Source organism: Epinephelus moara, chromosome 12, assembly GCF_006386435.1.
Source record: "Epinephelus moara isolate mb chromosome 12, YSFRI_EMoa_1.0, whole genome shotgun sequence".
Classification (NCBI taxonomy): Eukaryota; Metazoa; Chordata; class Actinopteri; order Perciformes; family Serranidae; genus Epinephelus; species Epinephelus moara.
The window spans coordinates 14,126,909-14,154,152 of NC_065517.1; the positions used below are offsets into that span (position 1 = coordinate 14,126,909).

The 27,244-nt window shown below is 39.2% G+C and overlaps 2 protein-coding genes across 2 annotated transcripts; both read right to left on the bottom strand.

Annotated features, from left to right (window-relative positions):
* Nucleotides 1–880: 880 nt before the first annotated feature.
* LOC126399184 (uncharacterized) lies at nt 881–14,393 on the bottom strand. The gene is made up of 17 exons (XM_050059025.1): nt 14,280–14,393; nt 13,731–14,054; nt 13,325–13,591; nt 13,119–13,181; nt 10,415–10,519; nt 10,180–10,208; nt 9,807–9,874; nt 6,624–6,687; nt 6,024–6,123; nt 5,336–5,641; nt 4,936–5,193; nt 4,681–4,794; nt 4,407–4,559; nt 4,192–4,272; nt 4,066–4,094; nt 3,545–3,613; nt 881–3,349 (listed from the first exon to the last, which is right to left on the bottom strand). The coding sequence occupies exons 1-17, from the start codon at nt 14,338–14,340 to the stop codon at nt 3,275–3,277; spliced, it is 2,166 nt and encodes a 721-aa protein (XP_049914982.1). The 5' UTR covers nt 14,341–14,393; the 3' UTR covers nt 881–3,274.
* A 5,431-nt stretch (nt 14,394–19,824) lies between these two features.
* Nucleotides 19,825–26,552, bottom strand: pnrc1 (proline-rich nuclear receptor coactivator 1). Its single transcript, XM_050058302.1, has 2 exons — nt 25,922–26,552; nt 19,825–22,969 (listed from the first exon to the last, which is right to left on the bottom strand). The coding sequence occupies exons 1-2, from the start codon at nt 26,261–26,263 to the stop codon at nt 22,481–22,483; spliced, it is 831 nt and encodes a 276-aa protein (XP_049914259.1). The 5' UTR covers nt 26,264–26,552; the 3' UTR covers nt 19,825–22,480.
* Nucleotides 26,553–27,244: the final 692 nt, after the last annotated feature.

The window sequence follows — 27,244 nt, forward strand, 5'->3', positions numbered from 1 at the left end:
CAAAGAGCATCAGCGGATGAGAGGCGGGATACGTCCCATGTCAGCACACAGGAGGACGGAAGAAATGTGAAGACAAGCCGCAGGGTTGCCAGGTCTGCTTATTAGCTGCAGCTTTGGGCGGGGAGTCACTTCTTTTGGGCTTGTTTCCATAGCCCTGGTTGCTTGTTTCTCTCCCAAGATCTGGCAACACTGACAAGCCGGGAAGCAACAGCAACAATGGCGGCGTCCACAGGATCACAGGGGAGCGCGTTGTGTTTGAACCCAGGCCCTGGAGGTAGATCTGATTCAACACTGGGAAGAATACCCATGCCTTTACGATATGTCTAAGTTAAAAAACGTAGTTTGGTGACGTCACCACGTTATCTGGGGCTCTGTCAGCGAGGGCTTGGTGGAGAAATCTTGTGGTGTGCACGCACAGGTCGTAACGCAGTTGGCGAGACTCCCGATGACAGAAACACACGTCGCCAGAACACTCAAAAGATTAAGATCGGGGTGAAAATCGTGTGATGTAACTGGGCTTTAGACAAGCCATCATCAGTTTAAGACACAACTTCAAGAAGGTAGCCCTGTTGTAATGGAAATGCAAATCCCTGTTGTGCTGGGCTGACAGCCCAAACCAAACCAAACCAAACCAAACCAAGCCAAGCCAAGCCAAGCCAAGCCAAGCCAAGCCAAGCCAAGCCAAGCCAGCCCATGACTGTTAAAAAGGGGTAATAGAACATTATGAATGTATCCTAACTTACTATGAATGCCCTCATGATGCATTATGTGGTTTTCATAGAAAGTCTTACTTTACATCCTACTTTCTTTCTTTGGACACTTTTATACCAGGATGTTCACAACAAACTGAACAGAGATGCAGCAAGTTTATAATGGAAAACTCATTTATTTTTAAACAGGACACGAATGTTTAGTTATTACTTGTACTTTTTACATTGTCTTTTCTTACTACAAACACTTTTGGACAACAAGTACTAACAGCAATTAGTCTGGAAATTATAAAAATAAACATAAAATAAAGAAAAGTCACCTTTGTTTAAAAGAAATCCGAATCAGGTTTATTGCCATGTAGGGTTCCACAGGGCTGTCAACTTTTCAAAACCTTGGAGTGAGATTCAGCAGGGCCGACCACAGTTTTGTCGTTTAGGCCTACACATTATTACCTATCAATATTACAGACAATAATGTTTTAATACTTCATTTTTCTTTTCTTTACCAAATACAACTGGTAACCACAAAACCTTCATTTAACATAATGTGGCCTATTACACGGACATAAATTTATATTAAAAAATAAATGCTGTGTCAATATTAATATAAATTTGTCTCTTGCAACTGTCATGAATCATGTTTCTAATTTGCCTTGTTTTACACCATTTTAGTGTGGTGACTACCACATGAACTCGTAAGTGCAATTCCAATCACATAATTTCAATCACATAAGCAAACAATGGCTCAATTCTGCTAAATATGTCCATCAATGAGCATATGCTCAGTTAGCGCCCAAAATTTATGACAGCGGAATTTTTCGCCTATCTCTATCTCTGCCCAGCTGCTTGAAAGGATGGCTGCTACAGCAATAGGCTACTATCTTAATTTAGCTGCTAACATAAAGTACTCTTTGCTGCTAATTTAGCATTTTTGACATTTACAAAACTCTCCACATGCTCTCACAACACATATAAGAAACTAAATGTAAAGTTTTTTCTTTTTTCTTTTTCGCCTTTAATGGATAGGACAGAGTGAAATGCGGAAAGAGAGAATGGGAGGATGACATGCAGAAAATGGTTGTAGGTCGGAGTCAAACCCATGACTGTTGCAACAAGACTCTGTATATGGGCCACTATGCACTACGCTACCCATGCCCCTAGATATAAGATTTAAAAGCTCAGCACTAACTACTTCACAACACACACATGCCAACATACCTGGAGGTCAGAAATGCAAGACTTGAAATATTTCTTCTTCCCCTTCTTACTGCCAGGTCATTGGTCATTGTATGTAGTAGTAGCCTAGTTATGTAAGGTTTTTTTCAAGTGAGAAATGGGAGGTGTGGCGTAAGACCGTGGGAAATCAACCAACTGCGTGACTCTCATGGCGAATGCATGAGAGTTGGCAACTATGGTTCCACATACAAGGAGTTTGCCTTAGTATTTTGGTGCATAACAACAATCACAGAAAGACAAATTACTGCAACAGCCAAGAAAATAGACAAAATGACAATAAGAATATTTAAAGATATCATCCATTATTATTGATCCAACTTATCTTTAAGTTGCCTTTAAATTCTGCTCTCACACAAGCAGACTTGACATGACCTTATATCTACACTGTATCTACCTAAGCTAGGTGGCAATGGCTGGTCTAACTGGCTTATTAGGCAGTTTCATCTGACTGCCAGTCACAATCACTGTTTAATTGGTTCCACTAATCTTACCAATAGGCCTACTCACTATTTAGCAACATCTCTGATATTAGAAACTTTTCCTTGTATGATCATAAAACATCAATTCACATTTCTACAGAAGAGGGAGCAACTGTGCACACTCAGGCAAAAATACTCAGCTGCAAGACAAAAATCCTGAACTGCAGGGCACAAAGGAGGTCTCCAGCTTTCTATGTACAGGACCCTGAGGAAGATCTTGTAGAGAACAAAGAGGAGCATGGTTTCAACATGAACTTGCGTGAGTGTAAGAGTGCAGGCAAGTCTCCTTAGTCCATCTAAATAACTGATGTATAATTGAGATGGACTCACAACACTGAGAGAGCTCAACAGAACCACCTCATCCCCTTTTACCTGTACCTTCACACTGTGCCCTCTGAATCAGGCTACATATCTGTCCTGTATCACCACGTTAAGCTACCTAGCAAGTTGCATTCATTGGTAGCAGGCTGCTTGACCCTTTGAACCAAACAAACTTCCTCAGCTTCTTCACCTTCGCAAGCAACAAAGCAACCAACGGACAAACTTCTGCCTACAACATAACCAGCTAGCACCATCAGCTAACAACATGCTAAGCTAGAAAGCCACATTGAAAGGATGTGTAATGTACTATTACCACTATATTATTATTTTCTGAAGATACACGCGAATGTTTCTGCAAACCTTTGCAAAAAAAGCTATGATGGGTAACAGCAGGTCTAGTGGACCTGCAAGATTCATCTACTGTTTCAAGGCATGCTCGTTCGGATACATGCAGCCTGGAGAACTGTGTGTCAGATTTATGTTTGGTTGGCTGGCGGTGGCGTAGAAGTTGCTGAAATCAACGAAGGTTCAAGCAGAAGAGGAAGCTTTCACGGTGCTGTAGGTCACTGCATCACCTTCATCGTCACCAACATTTCCTTGAACCTGGGAATAAAAGGGGGACAGCATGACAAATTGACACAGAATCACAACGAGATCTAATGTCCTAACTGCCCACAAGTGACGCGATGCAAGGCAGGGCGCCGTTTTGAGCTGAACTTCTGTCAGACGCCCCATGCAGTGCGACAGTCTGATACTCGCATCCAGTTTGGACACAGTGTAACCAGTCAGACAGCTTACCTGGGCTTTGCTGTTGGTCGTCTTGGTGAAACTGACAGAGGTGTAAGAAACACCATCCTCAGGATCAGCCTACACAATGAACACAACATAATGACTGCTCAGTAACATGGATATGTACAGATTGACTATTCTGGTTATATTCTAATCAACTTTTTTCCATTCTGGTCTAGCCCTTATTTTTTTCATAGAGTGCTGTTATCAGCCCATTCAATGGTTGTAACCTATTCTGTAGGTTTTCTTTCACTCTTCTTTGGTTTAGGCACCAAAATGATGTGGTAAGGTTTAGGAAAAAAAGTGTGGTTGGCGTAAATATCGGCTTCACATGGGACTACAACCTCGGTCTGCTGGGGGAAAGTCCTGTGTTTGTGCACCACCACTACGCCCCCTCTCTCTGCTTAGACTTCCTCGCAGATGGGATTAAGGCCCATGCTAGCTCTTTCTGGCAGAAAGTTTCATGTAATGGCCTGATAACAGCCAGTCAGCAGTCAAATGTATAAAAGGTAATTCATTTTAACACTCACAGTGTTTGCGTCCATTTGCGTTTCGTTTCCTAAAAAGATAGACAGACAAAAGATGGAGTCAAATTTAGCTTCACGCTGAGAATGCATGTTTATCAGAACATTTAGATCATCAGTGAACACTTTCACCTTTACTTCTCTTCCATCTGATGAGCACCACGACAAACAACGCTGCTAAAACCACGGGCAAAATAATGAACCACCACCAACCTGGAAAGAGAAACTGATCTCAACAACCTTTAGCTGCAGCTTCCTTTTTAAAAAAAAAAACATCTACAGGAGCTACAAGAGGAGAGAATGGTACATGAGTTTTGAAACATATAAATATTATTAGATTAAGTCACCTTGTCCTTGAGCTAGAGTATTATTGTCTGTTGATATTGTATTGTCTGTAACTGTTGACTTTGGTTTAGTTGCTGTTGTTGTTGCTGGTGGTTTAGTTGGTGTTGTTGTTGCCGGTGGTTTAGTTGGTGTTGTTGTTGCTGGTGGTTTAGTTGCTGTTNGAGGAGAGAATGGTACATGAGTTTTGAAACATATAAATATTATTAGATTAAGTCACCTTGTCCTTGAGCTAGAGTATTATTGTCTGTTGATATTGTATTGTCTGTAACTGTTGACTTTGGTTTAGTTGCTTTTTTTGTGGCGGTGGTTTAGTTGGTGTTGTTGTTGCTGGTGGTTTAGTTGCTGTTGTTGTTGTTGTTGGCTTACTTGTAGATGTTTTTTCATCCTCCCCTGAAATAAGAAAACAAAAAAAAGAAAGAAAATATCTTATGTTTACCATCTGCAGTTACTAAATGAAAAAGAGTGACATCATCTTAACATTTATAAAATAAAGGTGTTGTTATTTTTCACGTCAGCTCATCAGATTCTCACCTGTTTTCTCGTCTGAGTCCAAATAGATGAACTGCTTAGTGTTTCTGCTGATATCATCAGTGACTTCACACTTGAAAAACTCATGATGCTTTGACTCAGAAAGAGAAGTCGTCACACTGGCTGAGCAGTCAGACGGTGACGTCATCATATCTTTGTTATCTTCATCCTCATTCAGCCACGTCACTGTGTGTTCACACTCGCCATATGGTGACACTGAGCAGGTTAATGTCACCTCATCAGTGTCCCGATATTCAGTCACTGGTGAAGATGGAGATATCGTGAGAGAAAGACAACAAGAGTAAAATGAACTTCATCACTGTAATCATAATTATTGTAATGTTTCAGTATATTGTTCTAACAAGACAGTTTGAGCTGAAAACATTATGATGGAAATACTCACTGGTAACAACAGACAGATGAACCTGATTTGTTCCTGATTTGTGTTGGCAGGTGTACTGACCAGCATCCTCAGCTGTGACCTTCTTTATAACCAGAGAGCAGTTTGCTGTAACACTCAGTCTGTCTGCTTTTGTGTTTTCATGTATCTGTCCATGAAAAACCAGGTCTCCTTTTGAGTATCTTGAACTGAAGGACCAGGTAGTACTGCCACATTTATCCTGATCTTTTGCCTTATTGTGAGGCCTACGCGGCAAAGTGACCTCATCTCCAACTCTGACAATGAAGGAGGTGTACTGCCCAAGTGTTGCTGTTGAGAAAATAAGAGAAAAATATGGAAAGTAAACTAAAATCAGAGTACTTAATTACATTTTAAGGCATGCGTGTAAAAACACAACTTTAAAAAAGTGCCATAGATTATTCAGCAGCATACAGTGAACTGCACTTGTGTTTGCAATGTAAGGCTGCCGAGGGAGGTGAAAGGCTGGGTCCATTGTGTATGAAATGGAGTAGTAGATCCACAGAATAGATATGAATATCATGTCCAAATAACTACAGAACATACCAATCATGAGGACTGGCATGGACATGTTGTCTGAGCAGAGAGATGCAGCAGAGCCACACCTAACAGAGAGCTTAACTTGAAAATGAAGGAAAACAAATGCATTTGTTAAACGGAGGTGAATCCTTACCTGTGAACTGAAGCACTAGTATCAGAAGCAAAGATGTTTTAATCCATCTGAATTCAGCCATCGTGCCTCTTCTATGTATTCTCTGCTGTTCTGGGGCGTCCTTCACAGGAAAGCAGTAGATATCAGTTGTGGTTAAAGAGTCACTTCCTCATGTGGCAATATAATATTACTGAAGCTGCTGCAAACAGCAAAGATAAGCTGCTGTCTTAGTGGTTATAAGACATTTTGGCTTGCTTTTTAAAAAAAATTTTGGAGTTCGAACACAAAGGGTGATCACATTAATAGTTACTGTCTGTTAGATGTTAAATAACTGCAGGAAGAGCATTTTGCACACATGTACTGTCCGATCTGTTCTTGTTGTTCTGAAGTAATAAAGTTTGTCACAGGAGATGTCACATTCATGCTCATCCACAAAATGGCAGCTGTGTGTGTTTGATGTACTTCCGCTATAGTTTCTCACGCTTAGCTGTGTACTCACTGAAGAGGCAAGTTTACAGTCACTGCAAGATCTCTTATTATGCTCATATTCAGGTACATACATTTCTACCAGAGCACGTTTACAGGCTTTAATGTTCAAAAAACACATTATTTTTCTCATACCGTCTGCCTGCGTATACCTGTGTTCACCCTCTGTTCCGTTTTTCTATCTTTATAGATCGTTTCGCTGGTATCACATTGTTAGGCAACAGCTTGGGTCAGTGTCGGCTTCCTGTCAGCTGATGTCACATACATTGCAAAACATTACAGTAAGAAATACAAAAGCAGCCATTTCAAATGTTCATGCTTCAAACAGTCTATGTAGTAGAAATCCTGACGGCTCGTTTACAGTTTCTGAACACAAACTGTGTGCATTACTCTGAGGACTAAGTGTTTTGATACCTTCACAGTATTTATATAGCACCTGCTTTATTTTTAAAAAAGACGTGGAAATCTGACTTTTCACAATAGGGGACCTTTAACACTGTCTGAGATGTGTTTACATTTATATTACATTACTGTGGGTGGTCATGTGTATCTGTCACATGGTGATGTATGTGTCAGAGGATGTATGTGTGGTTAGTCCTGGTGGCGGCACTATTTGTAGGTGGGAGCTCTCTAAGCTTTCACAGGGTGCATGTGTATGTCATTTAATTTGCAGTGTTGAAGGAATTATTTTGACTCCTCCTATATAGCTCTTATAGCTTAATTCTATCTTTTTTTATGAACTCTAGATGCACTGAGATTGATAAATCTGCTGATTTATACCATCCTCTGATTCCACCAGTTGAAGAAGCCTCTGGATGAGGAGGGACTACAGCGTGAAGCTGGGAATGGACTGTTCTTTGCTAGGCCCTGCATGGACCCTTGTTAACACAGGAACCAGGGCTTGGTGACATTTTATTCTCCCTCACGGACTTGGACTCTTGTTTTTTTTACTTGTTTTTTTAACTGCTTTAACTTGTGTTTTAATACATTATTGTATGATCCACACTGACAGTTGCTGCCCGCATGCGGATTTGGGTCAGTAATATTCCCCAGTAGCAGTTATTGAAACCTCCCTTTACAGTTACACATCATACTCGAGACACATCCACCATGAGCACCTCTTAAAGAAGCTTCACTGATTGAAAGTCATTTTGGTTGCATTTTTAATTTGTATTTTGCAGCAGAGGGAGGGTTCACTACTAGAGGAGAGCTGGGTTTTATAGCTTCAAATTTCTTTTGGTAGATTTCTTGGAACATAAAGTTTAAGGTGGAGGAAACTGGCAAATGGTCTATCCTTGTGTAAATCTCTGGAAATGGATGGTTTGACTGGTACCCCCTTTTCCCACCACCATTTTCCATTCTAGTTCGCACATCTAAACGTGAACATTTTGGAGCATTTTGACCGTAAAAAAAAATTGTTCAGGACCTAAAAGGTTGGTTCCAAGTTGGAAAAAATAAAAGCAGGTTTTCCTTGACCTCAAGTGCAAACTATGATGACATCAGTGGCGTGTCATAATCTACAGGTTGGAAAAGAGGATGGAGTCTTCAGTAATAGTCAGTTTATGCTTGTTTTTTGGATAAAAAATCTGTAATAACAGAACAAAAGTTTGCAGGTGATCAATACAATCGCCATCTTGCTATTACTGTTTACTGCCATTGTGCATAGTGCAATGCCCTCTGTTGATGATGCATCCTTGATTACAATAGTCCCCCTCAAAACTGGTGGAAACGCAGGCTGGTTTGTTAGATAACACAACAACCAGTTCAAGAACCAGAGCTCATGTGGTGGAATGAATATGGGTGTACTGCGTCCTTGCATGCATTATCTGAGGATGATTTGTTGTTTTCATTGTGCCCATCTTAAGTCGCTTAAACTATTGATTCTAAAAGTGAAGGTGTATGTGGTTATTCAATCTGTTGAAAGCTGCACAAAGTTGCTGTTTCAACAGTTTCAGACCTGTGATTTTCCTTTAACGTTTCTTCTACAGAAAGAGTACCCAAGCCACTACTCATTTATTTTATTACTGACGGTTTTGTCTTAAATTTCCATCTTAGAAAGTGTGATTTAAATGTTGACTGAAACAGCATTCAAATCAAATATGAAGTTACTATGTCTGTTAAACATTTATCACATTAACAAAGCCAAAACGCTTCCAAAATGCCACTGTTAACAGAGAGTGGGATCATAAACTGACTTTTGTCTTTCCAAAGTCAATTTGAATTTTCACCTTTAATTGTCATAGACATGACACATAACATGTATACACATAAGCAAGAGTTCACTATCTATTTTCAGCAGATTGGATTATCAGTTATAATGAAGATAACAGTTACTGACTCCATTAAGAACCAAAGCTCATTCATACTCTGCAGATTAGCAAACCCACATCAAAGTGAATTAAATGAGTTCTCCTGCACATAAAAGTGAAGTCATGATAAACTACTCACGAAATTCAAATGGATATTGCCCTTAGAAAGTTACCCTACCTAAATGTACAGCAAGCCTCTTGAAATTAGAAACTAGACATACTGCCCTGTGGATGTATACCAACATGTCCCAGTCAAATTTCCTGCACAGTTTACATCCATATCTGTGAAAAGAATGCTGAATGCTTCACATATCTTCCCCCCAGCAGCACAGAATCAGCACAGTTTAAAGGTGGGCACCCAACATTAGTGTCAACTCAGTATCTGAACAACTGTCTCCCCTTCTGCTCCTCAGGTGAAATGTTGAGTAATGGCCAAAAATGTGTTTTTATGCATAATATTACGATGTCACAGTGAAGTTGACCTTTGACCTTTTGGATATAAAATGTCATCACTTCATCATTATATCCTATTAGACATTTGTATGAAATTATGTCATAATTAGTGTAAGAATTCTTGTGTTATGGCCAAAAACATGTTTATTGAGGTCACAGTGACCTTGACCTTTGACCACCAAATTCTAATCAGTTTTTTCTTTAGTCCAAGTGGACGTTTATGTCAAATTTGAAATTTGAAGAATTCCCTCAAGGTGCTCCTCAGCATTCGAATAAAATGGAAAAATGACCTTTGACCTATGACTACCAAAATCTAATCTGTTCATTGTTGAGTCCAAGGGGATGGTTGTGCTAAATGTGAAGAAATTCCCTTTAAGGCATTCTTGAGATAATGCATTCATGAGGATGGGATGGATGGACTTACAACCCGAAAACATAATGTCTCTGGCTACGGCTTTTGCCGGGGTGGAGGCATAAAAAAATCAAGGCTGTGAAGACATGTCTAGCAGTGGACTCATTTCTCTGGTGAGTTGATGTCACTGTAGAAGTTGTTGATCAGTGGAATCTGGCAGAAACAGAAGGGTCTCCATTGCTTTCATATTTTACTGTGCCATCATGATGCACCTGTGAAACAATGGAACAAATGAATATTGAACTTTGAACCTGATCAGTCCATCATTTTGTTATGATAACTCCCACATCTCCCAGCTGAATGTTGATGTTTGAACGGTCCACAGTTGAGTTTGAAGAACCTGAATGCACCATCAGTTACTGTGTTATCTGCTTTTTACTTGGCTGGCTGCAGGAATTAAACACTTCATTGTTGGGCTTCTTACTGAGTTTAAAACTGTGAGACATTCACAGTCCTGTGTCACAGTAGTACGACTCGCAGCTTAAAATGACAACAATTTTTACAGCTTTTTACTCACAGTGTTGTCATCAGGTGGTCTCTGGTTCCCTGGAAAATAAAGCACAGAGGAACATGTCAGCTCTAAACTTACAGTTTGTGTTCATCAGTCTGAACAAATGTTGGTGTGAATTTTCTCACCTGGAGCTCTGATGAGAAGAACAGTAATCACAGTTAATAGGAGGAGTTCAGCCACACGCATCACCAACATGATGTAGTCCAGAGCAGACCAATAAGNTTGGTGTGAATTTTCTCACCTGGAGCTCTGATGAGAAGAACAGTAATCACAGTTATTAGGAGGAGTTCAGCCACACGCATCACCAACATGATGTAGTCCAGAGCAGACCAATAAGCTGTACAAGCTGTGCAACAGAGGAATAATGTCAGAGAGGAAAGTCATCAGCAAACGAGCACAAATTCACAATTGCTGCGACCATGTACGCCGATGCATCCCCAAATTGCTATGGACTGCCCAACGTGCATTTAAAGGTCCAGTTGGATTTAGGAGGATATATTGGTAGAAGTGGAATTTATTATAAGTAAATTTTCTCTAGTATAAAATTACCTGGCTGAAGATAAGAACCAATGTATTTTTGTTACCTTAGAATGAGCCTTTATATCTACATAGGCAGCAGGTTCATGTCTACAGAGATCATGTTGCACCACCATGTTTCTACAGTACCCCAGAAAGGACAAACCAAACAGACGTCAACGTCAGCCACCACAGTTAGCAGCCCTCCTGATACGAGAGTGTCGGAAATGTGACAATTACTTTATTCAGTGTTTTTAGCAGTTTCAATCACCGGGTTTGTTTTGGAGAGGAGGAGACCTCTGTGGATAATTTGGCTCCTGGTAAAACCCTCCTGAACCAAGAACACTGACGGAATTCTCGCGGGGAGAAGATTCAGCTGGTTGCAATCTGCAATCCTCACTGCTAGACACCAGTTTATCTCCCTATATCTCACAGGTACTAGCCAAAAACTCAAGAGGACATTTCTGTGCTGTGAAAATCAATTTTTTAAAAAATGATTTAAATAAAAGATTCACAAAAACCGTGTGTGTTTCACGTGTTACAAACAGCATTTTGGCTGCCCCTGTCTGTTCTGCTCAAAATCCCGTTGCTAAAGAGAATTAGCATACCTGTGACATTCAACAGAGTTTAAACATTCATTTGATAGTTTAAATTAAATCAAACTTTTGGCTCAAAAGCAGCATCCAGTAAAAAAACATTCTGCAACTACTTTTACAAACAAAAAATATCCCTCTCCAGACATGTTTTATTATTGACTACTAATACTAATATTTTGTTGAACATGGTCTTCCAACATAAAATCTGAAAAGGGGCTGGGAGCAGATCTATTCTCTCTCCCTCATTGAGAAATTTGCTTATGGTCAAGTTATCTTTCGCTTTAGGCTATCTGCTTTCTGCTTTCTCCGGCGCTGCTCGTGCTAGCATAGACTCACAAGTCAGTCTTTAGACGCTTTGCTTAACTAAAGACTGATGACTTTCTCCCTGATTTTGTGTTTAGACGGGTGGATACAATTTCAGACTTTAAAAAAACTCCCTACATTGCAGAACCAATAGTAAATCCGCAGGGCGGTCCTTCGGTGGCTCGCTGAACTCTTGTGCTCGTAAACATAGTCCGACTGCGTTAAAAGTTTTAAACAAAGTCGCTGTAAGTCCTTCATTTCCACAATCTTGTGGACTGAGCACACGTTTGATAAAATGGAGTTAAATCTCTCAGCATCCATTTTCAAGCTCGGACGAGAAAAGGGGGGGCACACATTTTCGGGAGGGCGTGTCCTTTTAAAAAATGCAAGAGGCGTTGCTTTGTTGCCGGCCATTTTCTTCGGTGTGTTAAACACACTTTAGAAAGGAGTGTCCCCAGACTATCAGAAGGCGGAGATCTCTGATTGTCTGGTGGCGAGACTAGTGCTAGTATTACTGGTGAAGGAGCATGCTGCCTCAAGATAGCTAACATTAGCGTTACAGGAAACAATAAACATTGAAGCATACATGTTCAGATGAGGAATCTGTTGTGCCCCAAAACTGGCAACATATATGAACCATATCAGAATGTTAAGTGTAGTTAGCATCTTTTACTGATGTTGTTTGTTAGCTTGTTAGCTTGCAGGCTAACGGGCAGTGACTGACATCGTGTCAGTGTTAAAATAATATCTGCTACAATGTTTGTTTCTTTTTTGTAGCTAGTGGAAGGGAACTCCAAGTTTACATCCAAAAACTGCACATCTACCATGTTTGCTTTCAAAATGTTTGACTATGCTGATGCTAACTCTGCTCTATGCCAAGACTGCTCTGCGCTGGAGGTTTCTATTTTCTTTGTTGGTGTTATGTGAAGTCTGTTGCCTGTTGTAATGTGTTTCCTTTGATAAACAGCGATTGGCCTTCATATCTGTGATGTACCTGATCCTGCTTGAAGCCAATTTTCATAGTGGCCAAACAGTGCAGTTACACCGTTATGTGATGCCCCATGGCCAAAAAAGTATTTTTTCCTTAGATTTACATGGCAAAAGAGACTTCTGTAAATCAGCAGATTTTTTTCTGAGCATCACAGCCCTCCCGAAATGGTTCATTTCACTATCAGGATTTGTGGGTCCAATAAAATTTGGAAAATCTAGAAACGCTGCGAGCCTGAATAATTTTGTCCCCATTCAAGTTAATGGAGCACTAAACCGGAAGTTGGTGCCTGCTTTATGGGCCACAGAGTGCAGAAGCCATGCTGATCATCTTGGTAATTATGTAGACCTATATGGCAGTTGACTATTTTGACTTCATGCACCACGTGAGCGACTTTCATAGGAATGAATGAGGACCCGCCTCCAATGCCGTATCCAGGTCGTATTATACATCTATGGCATAGTTCCCCAGGAAAGCAGCTCAGCCTTGCTTCCAATGTTTCTCAGTGACAACTTGCAGTGAAAAAAATCTCCTATTGTTACCTGCTGTTGTGTTATTTTCAGTTGTTGTTGTTGTTGCTGTTGATGCTGTTGTTGTGTCCTCACCTGAACAGATGAACACAACTCAAACTGTTGTGATGTAATATTCAAACTTCAAATCCATAAAATAAACAAATATTTGAGGTGATTATTCTCATCAGTTTGAAGTGACTTTAGACAGCTCAACATGTTCTCTCCTGGTTTCTCACCTGAGGATTGAGATCTGAAGGGAAACACCTGCACTTTGTCACCATCAGTCACTGCACATGTAAATAACTTATATCTTGATATGTAAATGTAGAGAGAAGTCAGAAAGGTCACAGAGGCAGAGCAGAGAGACTGTGATGTCTTTATGTCCTTGTTGTCTTTATCAACATCTTGACCCTGAAACAGCCACTTCACTGTGTGTATACATCGATCATCTGTCCTCACAGAGCAGTTTAATGTCACCTCATCAGTGTCTTTCTGTTCAGTCACTGGTGAAGATGGAGATATTGTGAGAGAAAGACGACAAGAGTAAAATTAACTTCATCACTGTAATCATAATTATTGTAATGTTTCAGTATATTGTTCTAACAAGACAGTTTGAGCTGAAAACATGTTGGAAATACTCACTCCTAAGAACAGACATTTCATACCCACGGAAAAAACTTTGTTGCTCTGATTTGTGGTCCTGTATGCAGCTGTAATAACCAGCATCCTCATCTGTGACCTTCTTCATAACCAGAGAACATTTCTCTGTAATATTCAGTCTGTCTGATTTAGCGTTTTCAACAAGCTGCCCATGATTAACCAGCTCTGTTTGTGAGGTTAGTCGTTGACGGAAGAGCCATGTAGTACCGTCACAGTTAACCTGATCATCTGCCTTATTTTCACAAGACAAAGTGACATCATCTCCAGCTCTGACAGTTAAGAAGGGCTGCTGTCCAGTTGCTGCTGCTGATAATATGAGAGAGAAACATAAGGAATAGAGAGAATTAAAAACATGACTATTAAAGTCAAGAGTTCACTAAAGTCCCCATTCACCTGGCTGGAAATCAAACTGACTACTTGGCTGTGTTGATTAAACAAAGGTTTAGTAAGAAAGGAACATTAATGATATTAATAAATCAGCTTTTTTAAAAGAATATTTGTGTTATTTACAGATGATATATGTATCCTTACCTGTAAACTGAAGCACCAGGACGAAAAATAAATTTGTTTTAATCCATCTGAATTCAGCCATCGTGCTGCTTCTGTGTATCTCTGCTGTTCTCACGCTCTAAACTGGTGAGTCTTAGCAATAGGAATCAGTTGTGGTCACTTCCTCATGTGGTAATATAATGTTACTGAAGCTGCTGCAAACAGTAAAGATAAGCTTCTGTCTTAGTTATAAGAAATTTTGACTTGCTTTTTTAATTTTTTTTTATGAGAACTGAAAAGTTTTGATGAGAATGTTGGTAACAACAGCAGCAGAGCTCTGGACGTTTGAACACAAAGGCTGATCACATTAATAGTTAGTGTCTGATAGATGTTAAATAACTACAGGAAGAGCATTTTGCACACATGTACTGTCCGATCTGTTCTTGTTGTTCTGAAATAATACAGTTTGTCACAGGAGATGTCACATTCATGCTCATCCACAAAATGGCAGCTGTGTGTGTTTGATGTACTTCCGCTGTAGTTTCTGTCCAAGTCTCTTAACTGGTGCTTCTTATGTAGGGAAGCAGTATCAACTGTGGCTAAGACGAAGTCACTTACTCATATTCTGTTTTTTTTTCTCATAGGTGGAGCATGCCACCTTTTCTCTCTGGAAATTTCAAAACAGCCATCGACAGTAACTTACAGTGAATGCAGCTGCAGCTAAATGATCCCTATTCCCTGATCAGCGGCAATATTAGAAGAAATCAACATTAAAGAGGTCAGAGGTCACTGCAGCCTCGTAAAGATCCTGTGAAACTGGATTAAACATGTGGACTGAGAGGTGCTCAGGAGATTTTTCTAAATACACTCACATGATGCATTTGTGACATTGATGTTTTTCGCCTCCTAAGAAGAAGAAGATGACGGAGGAATTCTAATGTGTAACAACTGTCGGTTAACAAACATCTTTTGCAATAATTCAACTTGTTTTCTTTAGATGATGTTTGTTAGAAAACAGGATTTATGGTGAGGAGGTGAGTCAAACTCCTCACCCACCAGGATTTCACTCCTGATGTCAGTGGTGCAACAGTCGGATACCTATTGGCTGTAAAAAGCCTCAACATGATGACATGTGGATGTGCCAGTAAGTGAGCTGTCAGTTCCTTATTTTGTTTAAATTAGCACCAAAAGTTACTGTTGCATTTTTTTTAGACCTGCAGTTTCCCTTTTGTGTTCCCTCTAAGGCCACCTCACATTTCACACTTTAGTTATGCAGCTATGTTAATTACTTCATATAACTAATCACATCTGATTACTTATTGATAACTTTTCTAAACAATGTTTTAAAGTGGGCAACATACATCTAGAATGTCGATTTTGACAGCATTTCCACCGCTGGTAAACAAGCTTTATATTGTACAGTAATGTGAGAGCTCTCTTCTGATTTCAGCAGTAGATACTGTTGAATTTCTAGCACTGACAGACGTTCTTATTATCCGATGACATGGTTGCAGACATGGCAGACTCAAGTTGCTTAGAGCAGTTCACTTTGGTTTGATTGGCAGACAAGAGGCACTGTGATTTTTAAACATGAGGACCAATTGAAAACAATGTTCAACATTTAAGTATATGCTGCCAAACTGATGGAACCTGTCGGGATGTGGAGACGACTTTGCTGAGTCCAGATGTCTAGAAATATGCCAAAAGAAGGCGTTACTACACAGCGAAAAGACGCAAAGGAACAGTAACTGTAATTTACTTACATATTTTTTCCTCAGTAACGGTGACACATTTACAATAAATAATAATTATGTAACTACATTATGTGTAACTAGTTAGTCCCCAACACTGGTCTTGAACTACACATTCTCACTCCCACTTAAAATTACACTAAACAACACAATGGAGTTTTTGAGGTCTCAAAATATATATCCAAGATCCTTGTGATGGTACATCAACTCATAGGTTGGATGACACCTCCGTCATTGCTTGAGAGCGTCTGTTTCGCTTGCACCGGCACTATGCAGTTTCGGGGTTCGGGTAGGAACCCGGACACAAAAAGGACTATGAAATTTGGCTGCTTTACAGCATACATCATATCCCCCTCCTCTCTTTAGAGTAGCGTAGCCGAACCAAGGTGAACAAAGTGGTTGTCATGGCTGAAGCGACAAAGAAAAGGAAGAAAGTGAAGGTGTTGTCCGAGGAGACAAAGAAAAGAAAATGGGAGAGGAATAAAACAAGAGCTCGAACAAGGATTAATATTGGCCCCGCTTTCACACGCTGGCGAGAGCTGGAAGAGGAGGAGGGATGCCTGACCTGGGCAACCTATAAGGCTACTTTACCTGTTCTGATGACATGATGATTGCGCATTACACGGGCCAGCTTCAGGAAGTTCACCGGTATCGTTGGCTTGTCAACACATGCACGAGCAGAAATATTTCTGCGAAAGCTGTAACAGACAATACCGTCTTTCGTCTGTAGGGGGACCCCGTGAGGTAAAAAGCACAATCCTACGTTGTGTTGCTTTAAGTTTAGACAACAAAAGCACACTACACTGTTACAAACAGGAATCTACCAGAGGTCAGGACCCCGACATGTCCCCGACATGCCGCAGCCTTAAGGCTGGGTTGCACCTCCAGAAAGGCCGAGGAGTGATGCCGGCCTTGTGAATGGCAGCAGTCTGAAGTCAGCCATCAAGTAACAGTTACACGTGACAACAAAGGACACCTACAGGAGCTGCCAACGTGCTGCAAAAGTGGACCTTGGCCTGCTCTCCTCCTCCCCCTCGGCGAGTGAAGAACTGACCATTCCCCCCTCCTCAGCATTCGATGAACTCAGACTTGCATGTTCCTCTTAGGATGAACTGTAATAACTTTCACGATCCTTTAAGCTTTCATCTAACACCACCCTCAGGCCAAAGATTTTATTTGTCTGATATCAAATACCTGCAAAACTAATGTCATTCCCATCAGCCTCAGCTGGACTCTGTGTTAGTTATACAGCCAGTTTGTGCAAGTAACGGAAACACAGTGGTGGAAGAAGTCCTCATATATTTTACTTATATTGTCAAAGTAGTACTGCTTTTTCAAAATACTCTATTACAAGTAATAATAAAAGTTCATATTAACAGCAAAATTTTAAGTATTTAAGTTAAAGTACTTGTTGGGCAGAATGATCCCTTTTTAGAAAGTATTTATCATATTATGGTGGTGGTGTTGGAGCACATTTTAATTTATTTATATACTGTTGGAAAGTTTGAACGACAGCACAGTTTCATATTTTATAAACTGATCATGTGTTTTGTTAATAAAATCTTTATCTGTAGAGTAATTAAAGAAGTCAGATAAAAAGTGACCTAACATGTGCAATATTTACCTTTGAGATGCATGGAATTTAGATACTCAAGTAAAAGTACCGCAAAATTGTACTTAAGTACAGTATTTGAGTAAATGTACTTTTCATCACTGGAAATGTGTCCAAATTACACTCCCTTATATCCAGCCTAGAGAGAGACTTCATTCCAGTTTCACTGTGAACTCTGAGGTTTTGTTCAATTATCTCTTAGTTCGCTGGATACTACAACGACATTTGTCCAACAGTTAGACCATGAGCCAGATGATAGAATAGAATAGAATAATACTTTATTGTCTACCTTCTATTCTATTCTATTCTATTCTATTCTATTCTATTCTATCATCTGGCTCATGATAACTGCTAAGATTACTAACTGTGAATGTAGGGTAAGTCGTTTACATTTGAGACGTAAATGAAGAGAAGTACTTGGTTTCCAAAATGTCCTTCTCAAATTTATTTGTTACGCACCTATGCAAATAAGAAAAATAGCAAGCTAGCAAAAAAACAGCTTTTATTTTGTTTTAAATCATTTAAAATAGATGTTTTGGGGGTTACTGAGTTCATTATTGCAGGTTTTAAAGATGTGCAGGATGTTGTTTTGCAATCTAAAGTTACAACAGCAGCAGAGGTGTGGTTGTTTGTTCCTCTGCTGAAAGGCGGGTACAGATAATGGGATGATGATAAAGGCTCTGCTGTGAACATGAGACACCTGCAGGCAGTTTATCTGTATTACCTCCAACACTGAGTTTATGACTGGGATCCTGTGTGTTTGTTTGTCTGTTAGTTGGCACCTGAAAAACCGTGAGATTTTAAAGTGAGCTGGTAAAACGTTAAACAGAACTGACTGCGATTAACAAGTGACCTTACTGTGAAATTTAATTCAAATACCTCAGACTGTATAGCTCTGACACTTTTTACATTTACATTTAAACTGTCATCTTAATCTCTTAATCTGAATTTATGTGGTCTGAATTCCCCTCTTCTAAATATAAAAAATACATAAAATAAAAAACTTTATTTTCAAGAAATGTATGCTTTTTTCATGAATCAGAAATTCTGATTAAAATACCATGTATGCAAAAGCTATATTCAGATTGCTCAAACAGGCTGTCTCACACACTTACATTTTATTAATTTCTTTTTTTTTTTTTATAAACCTTTTCAAGATAAATTTAGACTAAATGTAAGACTGATTTTAAGACAAAAAGTATTTTTCTTATTCAAGCATTGCAGGTAAGCATAAAGGTTGGTTTATATGAGGTCTCACGCAGAGGTAGGTTTCATGTAGTAGGAATATGGTTATTGACGAGAGATTAGTTTATACCCACATTTTGCCAACAGGTAGGAGCAGATATAGAGTAAAAAGACAGTATCAGATTGAGTGGTAGATTTAAAGATTTATAACATCAGAAATGTGGACTTTCACAAAGAGACTCGTTTTGATAAAAAGAAATTAAAAGACAGTGAATGAAACTGGATGTCTATGGTGAGTACGACCTCACAAAGTTAAATTTAAGACTATTTAATGGCTTTTAAGGCCTAATATTCAGTTTGAAAAATAAAATCAATCTAAGAAATTTTAAGACTTTTTAAGGACCTACAGACAAACTGTCAAATTCATTAAGCTTAATTTGGATCTATACGTTTAAGTGTAACAATCTAGCTGCTTTGTCATATTCAGACCCTGGAATTGACTATTGAAAGTCTTAAAACATTAAATCGGATGCTTTTCAATGTAAAATATTTCACAGCTATAAATTCAGTGGCATTTAAATTTTGCAATTAGATGTTGATCTGATTCTTTATAACTATGATCATTTTTTGCTCCAGTAGAACGAGATTTACACCCACATAAATTCCAATTATGTCGTTCTTGAGATCTCACACCAAACTACATTTACCAAAATGATAATTTAGTGGCAGGACCTCTTTTTCTATTCAAATGTTATCAGAGGGCCGCCTCTAAAGAGTTAGGGATGGTTTTGATGTTTTTATTTGTTTTACTAGATTCCTGTTGTACCCATTTTTGTGTAAAACCACAATTTAACAACATTTAACAATTTAACAATTTTTGTTAGTTTTAAATGGCTAAATAAAATTTAAAAAAACGTCCCTCTGCAGGAAAACATGTTTTGTAGCCATATCTTTTTGTTCTCAATGTCTGTTACATGACAAAAAAAATTACAAATTCACTTTTTATTAGCTTGTAATAAAACACAGAAGCAACATAAAATAGGGGTAACCAATATTTTAATAGAATTTTTAATTTAGATATTAAAGACTTCATAAAATAAACATTTTTTCCCAAATTGTAGCATGGAGATGTGTCATTAAGCATATTCTGATGACTGGAATGAAATAATCTTAAAACCCTGTAATAAAAGGGGCAGTTTTTGCTACAGTAATACAATTTTCCATTTACGTGACGTCACAGAGGTCAAGAAACAAGATCCAGCAGCTGCCTGCATCCATGGAAACCATTCAAATAAAAGAAAAAAGAAAAAGAAAACACTCGTGTTACATAATCATAAGATCATCTGTGCCACATTCAACACATACTGCACTCTTGGTAAACATTAACGTGCTTTAAAGTATCTTAAAGAAATGAAAAGGTAAAGAAGAGGTATGTGAAATGAAGTGTGTGAAAACAAGTCCCCTTTAAGAAAAAACATATTATACAGACATAAGTGAGACTACGTCCACATGAAGCCATACAATCTTTAAAACGCAGTTTACATGTAAAAACAATGTGCGTCCACACGCGACCATTTTCATGCCGTCCACATTTAAACACCTTAACAATATGAACACAGCTTAATCTCTTCTGTTTTTCTCTTTTCATTCAGTAAACAACAAAACGGTCATCAACGCAAACACCTGGCGAGGAGTGGGACAAACACCAACATCTTTAAACCTGTTTTCTGTCATTTACTGCTCTCTGTGATCACCTATTATTATTTAACAGAGCCAAATTCCACATTTAGTTCTTCATTTCTCACAGAGTATATAATAATGTGTTCACAAGCACTCCAGTGCCAACTAAGTCATCATTTTATGATTGAAATATGACTGTGGCTACGATTAATGATCATTTTCATTACTGATTAGCCCATTTCACATCATTCTACAAAATGAAAAATTCTTTCCTCTTACAATAGATCCTTAAGTGACACATTGGATGTCTAGTTTTGTGTGACTAGCAGTCCAAAATAAATTTGGAACCAGCAATTGTTTGGGGTTTTTATGCTTAGACAATTATCAGATTACTAAAATGGTCGCAGATAATTTTTCTCGTTGGCCAATTAATGACTTAATTGACAAGATATCTTCTGTCAAAAAAGTCTGCTGATCACAGACAAATTTACAAGTGACAGAAGACTGTCTTTTTAATGTTACTGTCACACACTCCTCAGCTATGTTCAAAGTTCCCCATACACACTAAAAGTAGGGCTGCAACTAACGATTATCTACATTGTCCATTAATCTGACAATTCTCTCAATTAATTGATTAGTATTTTGGTTTATAAAGTGTCTCAACGCACGTGATGATGTACTCAAATGTCTCGTTTTGTCCACCACCCAAAGATATTTACTGTATTTTGATAGAGGAGTAATGAAAACAGAAAATATTCACATTCAATAAGCAAAATTGGTGAATTTTGATGTTTTCTTTCTTCAAAATTTACTCTGATTATTTGAATATCAAATTAGTTGACAACTAATCGATTAAATGATCATCGTTGCAGCTCTACCTGAAACACAAAACCTTCATTTCAAGATTTTCCCACTCTGATTAGCGTCCTGGAAAAAGCTTTTTTTTTTGGTCGTGAAAGGCACCAGCTCGGTGTGGACAGATGGCCGGAAACAGAGAAAAAAAAAATGTTTTAAAAAGTAGTTGGCTTAATGTGAACGTACTCTGAGTCAGTGCAATAAAGATAAAAAAGAAAAAGCACTCGGTCTGGATACTGGCTTTCTGCAGCAGCTGGTTGTGAGACTTTTCACATTGTCGTCTTCTCCTCAGTTTGCTGAGGCCTCAGCAGCCCCACAGTCCCTGATTCAACGCTTGGCTTTCCACTGGCTGGACCCGTGTTCGGAGAAGGGACAGAACTTCAGCCATCAGCTGAAAAAGTTCTGCTTTGATTTGTGCGCTATCTGAGCCATTTCGAAAGGTGCCCAGCCAGGATCTAGAAGTCCTCTCCTGTGCTCAAAGCTGGCTGGTGATTTCATCAAAGTGGCTGGTCAAGCTTTGGAACAACAGATTTCCCGCCCTTCCCGATTTTTCAGTGCAAATCAGCTAGAAAAGTCTTTCTTACGTCCACTGAGCCTCACGCTGAAGGAGCTGTAACAAAGTGCCTCAGTTTGCAGGGGACATTTTTTTCTTTTTTGTTTTTTTTCTGGAAAAACCTCAGTAACAAAACTAGAATCTCAGTTAAAATAACAAGGAAAAATATACACAAATATATGTTTACAATATATTTTGTACATTTACACGAGCTCTTTAAAAAATCAACGCAAGGCTGCCTTTTGAAAAGTATTCACAAAGAAAGTGCCGTCATCACTTTGCATAATGTAAACATGAGACACTGGTCCTGTTGCTACTGGAGACGACCTCAGCTTCCTACTGCACAATTTCAATCACAAAAACATATTTTCCTCTGCCAGCAAGAAGGCAGAAAATGAGACACACCTGGCGGACACAGCATTGTTGGTCAGATCTCCAGCAACAACACAATGTCTCCAAAATGTTCACAAATGCAGGCAGCATGTTGAATTATGGGAAATTGTACTACAGCTAATAAAAAAACTCCCTTCATTGTATTGCAGTGTGTTAAAGGCCAAACTCATTTTACCTAAATGCCTATTTTCCAATTGTTGGCATTTAAATCCAATCAGATGTGATCATTATTATTATCTTGTACCTTCAGCAGCGACTTTAAGTGAACAGTCATTTGCTCTCGGCTTTGGTTGCTCTGTTGAGGCTCGTTTTCTCCCACCCAGTGACTGGGCGGTTTAGGTAAGACACTCGGCGACGGCGGCTCGCTGAACTTAGCTCCAGCGTAGACCTTCTCGCCATCTTTGAGGTATTCAGGCGCAGCTTCAGCAGGCGGTATGTTCACGATCTTCACGTTGTCCGAGTTGCGGAGGGGTTTTTTCTGCTCCCGGAGTGGAGGCTGGTGGAGAGATGAGGGCTTATTCGGGCTGCTGTTATCTTTTTTCTTTATGGAGTGGGATGCTCCAGGGGTTTGGCCCTGCTTGGGCTTGTGGCTCCGTTTGATCATGTTCTGGGCGATTTGATCATTTCGGGGCAGGTTGCGGGCAGGCTGGCCATCTGGCTGTGTGGCTCCTCGCTCCAATCGGCCACCTTTGGATTTCAGTAGCTAAAAAACAGAAACAAATTTTCTTATTAATCCAGATGTCTGATGAATAATATCATTCTATGAATGGACAACCTTACATCCTCTTGTTGAGCATGAAAGTTAATTTTTGACCATGGAAATAGTACAACTCTGATTCCATAAAGTTGGAACGCTGTGTAAAATGTAAATAGAAACAGAATGTAATAATTTGCAAATCCTCTTAGACCTATATTCAGTACAAAAACAAGATATTTAATGCTCAAACTGATAGACTTTATTGTTTCTTGTGAATATACACTCATTCTGAATTTGATACTTGCAACATCTTCTAAAAAAGTTGGTACACGAATGCTCAAAAAAAAAAAAAAAAAAAAAAAAAGAAACTGTTTGGAACAGTCCACAGGTAAACAGGTTAATTGGTAACAGATGACAGTGTCATGATTGTGGAGGGGCATCCTTGAAAGACTTTGTTATTCACAAACAAGGGCAGGGCAACATTCATTGCTTTGTGAAAAGCTGCATGGGCAAACAGGCCAACAGTTGCTGAGTAACATTTCTCAACACACAATTGCAAGAAAGGGATTGCACCATCAACCAATAATATCACCAACAGATTCAGTGCATCTGGAGAAATCTCTGCACGCAAAAGGCAAGGCTGAAAACCAACACCAAATGACCTTTGATCACTCAGATGGCACTGACATTAACTGTATAAAAGATATTACTACATGGGCTCAGGAGAACTTCGGAAAACCACTGTCGGTAAACACAGTTCATCACTGCATCTAAAAATGCAAGTTAAGACTGAACCATGCAAAGTGAAAGCCATATATCAACAACATAAATACGCCACGGACCTCTCTGAGCCTGAGCTCGTCTGAGATGGACTGACACAAAGTGGAAAAGTGTGCTGTGGTCTGACGAGTCCACATTTCAAATTTTTTATTTTTTTTTTTAAATCATGAACGTCCTGTCCTCTGGGAATAAGAGGCAAAGGACCATCCAGATTGTTACCAGCGCAAAGTTCAAAGCCAGCATCTGTGATGGTATGCGTGTTAGTGCCCATGGCATCATGGGTAACCTGCACATCTGCGAAGGCACCATGAATGCTGAAAGGTACATGACTGAATTGTCAGGGACGTCCCTGTTTACTTCAGCAAGACAATGAGTCACATTCTGCATGTTACAACAGTGTGGTGTTGTAGCAAGACAGTGCAGGTACTAGACTGGCCTGCCTGCAGTCCAGACCCGTCTCCCATTGAAAATGTGTGGTGCATTATGAAGCGCAGAATACGAGAGATCCCAGACAACTGAAGCAACTGAACTGAGCAAGTCTTATATCAAGCTAGAATGGGAAAGACTTTCACTTTCAAAAGGTGTCCTGTTATGCACCTATGTGTGTGTTAAAAGAGAAGATGATGTAACACAGTGGTAAACATGCTCCTGTCCCAATTTCTTTGCAGGCATCAAATTCAGAATGAGTCTATATTTACAAAGAACAACAAAGTTAATCAATTCAAACATTAAATATCTTGTCTCTGTACTGCATTCAATTAGATATAGGTCTCAAAAGGATTTGCCATCATTACATTCTGTTTTTATTTATTACATTTTACACTGTGTCCAGACTTTATTTTAGGGTTGTAGTAGGACAAAAACAACACGTACACACTTATTTTATAGTGAGTGTGGTGGTAGGGCTTTACTGTAAAGCCACCTAAGGGAGTCTGAACAAACATTAGGATACTACATTATTGTTGAGGTCTACACAAACACAAAAACGGCCTATACCTTTAAATATTGAATCTGGAACAAGACAAACAAAGGAGGAGCAATTAATTATTCTATTTGTTTTACTTTTACCTGTTTAACTTGTTTGGCAGTTTGTTTTTGTTTTGTGCACAAAGAAGGCAGCCACACACACACAGTTTGGGCAAACCGCAAACCAACACCCCAGTTACATCACACCTCTTTCACATAACTCATTTCCTGAACTTGTCCTATTAACGTCCATCGGGTATCGCAGTCGATTTAAAATCTTTTCACATGTTCACATCAAGTTCTACAGGAATCTTCTTTCAGTAATTATCAAACATGTATTACAGATGACATGTCCCTGCCTGGCTGTTAAATTAACAAGGTTTAAAAGACAAGAACTTTTAATTATGTGATAAAACTGAATTGCAACATCATAAACATATTTGAGTGTTATGAGCCCTGCACTGTTTACATGGGCTTTCTCTCACTTTCACTTCACCGATAATGCTGCAAGCAGGATGCAACCTGAGGCTTTTGAAGCCGCCTGTGAAAGGAGGAAGACAGACTTGCTCACTACATCTCTACTTTCGATTCCTTACAACAAGGATTACCAACTGCGTCATGTCAAACAGCCTCAGGCACTACAGCAGACTCGTGAACAACAATATTTTATTTGTTTGATAGACGTTAATATGTTTTATGATGTTATAAAATCATAAAGACTTCACAAAATATGCCAAAAAATATGGAAATACCTGCATGTAACTGTTACTTTCAGCTATTGAATATTTCCTGGGTTAATAGAGTACTTCTTTTGTTCATAACATGTAAAAAAAATGGTGGAAAATGCTCATTTCAATCTGAAATTCAACTAAAAATATACAGCATAACCACCCAGAAAGTATTTACATTTGAGAAGAAGTTGTGGCACTTTTGCTTAAAAATCTACTTGATTGATTAATTGATCATCCAAACAGGTGGCAACTTATTTTTGTATCAATTATTATCACATTTATTTTTCTGTCAGCTCTAAATGGAATATATGTAAACACAGTACAGTATGTTGTGTAATAGCGCGATATCAAGAGAGATACAGAGATATATTGGATTACAATTGATTTCCGGTAATAACTAAACTGACTGGGTGGTAAACAGAGCTGATCACATAACAGTACTGCAGTGCAGATGATATCAACAATAAACCAGTATAGTTACCTCTTTCTTGGCTCCCTGTTTGAGATGATGGAGGGTCAGCGCGGTCTGTGTCCCTGTAGGGTGCTCGGTACCGGGCTGAGCTGCAGGTTTGTGAGCAGATGCAGCAGCGAGAGAGTTGTTGTTGTGGTCAGACAGCCGGATGTTGGGGCTGTTTCTCGGAGGTTTCAGGTGATGCAGCGGCGCCGTCGACCGCAGCTTCCTTCCTCCTTTCTTCAGCAGCGCCTGCCTCGTCTTATTGCCCGTGTTTACCCCATCGCTGCTGGGAATTAACGATATCGGGTTGTTGTTTTCGACGTTGCCGATGTTGGCTTCATCGCTGGGAGTCGGAGATCCGTCCAACATGTCTTTGGACTGGCGAAAACATAAACAGGCTGTGAAATTCCTCCGCGGCTAAGTTGGTTTAGCTAACAACGTCACAAGCTAACGGTTAGCCAACTACGCTTCGGGTAACACACTTTCTTATCGACGAAGAAAGAGTTACTGCACGAATATAACCTTAAATAGTCTCAGAAGTTCCTGAGGGTAAAGTTGTGGGATTTTAATTATTATTTCTGCTGCTAAAAAACGATGGACGACCTTTGTCCCGAGATGGCGTCGGCGTAAGTGCGCTTTGTAAAGCAGAAGTAGCGTTAGCATAAAATTAGCCAAAATGAAACATATGACTTCCGGCGCTGTATTTCAAAATAAGAGGTTTCTTGACGGAGGACAAATGAGAAACAGACTGTTGAATATCCACTAGGCTACATTGAATTTCTATTCACCTGTACTGTTTTGTTTTAGCATGGGGTCTGTGCAAGGTTATATTAAAAACAGGGGAATAAATAGGCTAATCTACGTGTTTCTGTCTCACAGAAATAAAGGTATTGATATAAAGGTCTTGTTAAGTAGCCTACATTAATTTTGCCATCCAAAATAACCTTTCAGAGATCTCTTGGACGTTTCTACTACTTTCATGTAAAAAAAAAAAAGTAACACAAACTGACCCCTCAGGAGACATCACTGTAGCTTATTTTCAGGCTTATGTTTGCTCTCAGTTGTGGAGGAGGTTTTCAGACCATAAGACTAGAACAACCACAATGTAAAAATGCTTTTTCAAAGGAAAAGCCATGTATTCAAATTTGTTCAAAGTAAAGTAGGCCACTCACAGTTTCAGTGCCCTAGGCAAGCTTCCCCTGACCTTTAACCATTTTTTAAACATAAAATGTCATCACTTCATAATCTTATTCTATCAAACATTTGTAGGAAATTTTGCGATAATTAGCATTTGAATTTTTGTGTTATGGCCGTAAACCTGATCACAGTGACTGTAACCTTTGACCACCA

What these genes read in the sequence shown, in the direction of transcription:
- LOC126399184 (XM_050059025.1), bottom strand. Translation starts at nt 14,340, where the DNA reads ATGGCTGAATTCAGATGGATTAAAACAAATTTATTTTTCGTCCTGGTG. An exon ending in TGAAAATAACACAACAGCAG is followed by an intron (nt 10,520 to 13,118) that starts GTAACAATAGGA and finishes TCTGTTGCACAG; the next exon opens with CTTGTACAGCTTATTGGTCT. An exon ending in GTTTCTGCCAGATTCCACTG is followed by an intron (nt 6,688 to 9,806) that starts ATCAACAACTTC and finishes ATGTGATACCAG; the next exon opens with CGAAACGATCTATAAAGATA.
- pnrc1 (XM_050058302.1), bottom strand. Translation starts at nt 26,263, where the DNA reads ATGTTGGACGGATCTCCGACTCCCAGCGATGAAGCCAACATCGGCAAC. An exon ending in AACAGGGAGCCAAGAAAGAG is followed by an intron (nt 22,970 to 25,921) that starts GTAACTATACTG and finishes TCTGTTTTTTAG; the next exon opens with CTACTGAAATCCAAAGGTGG.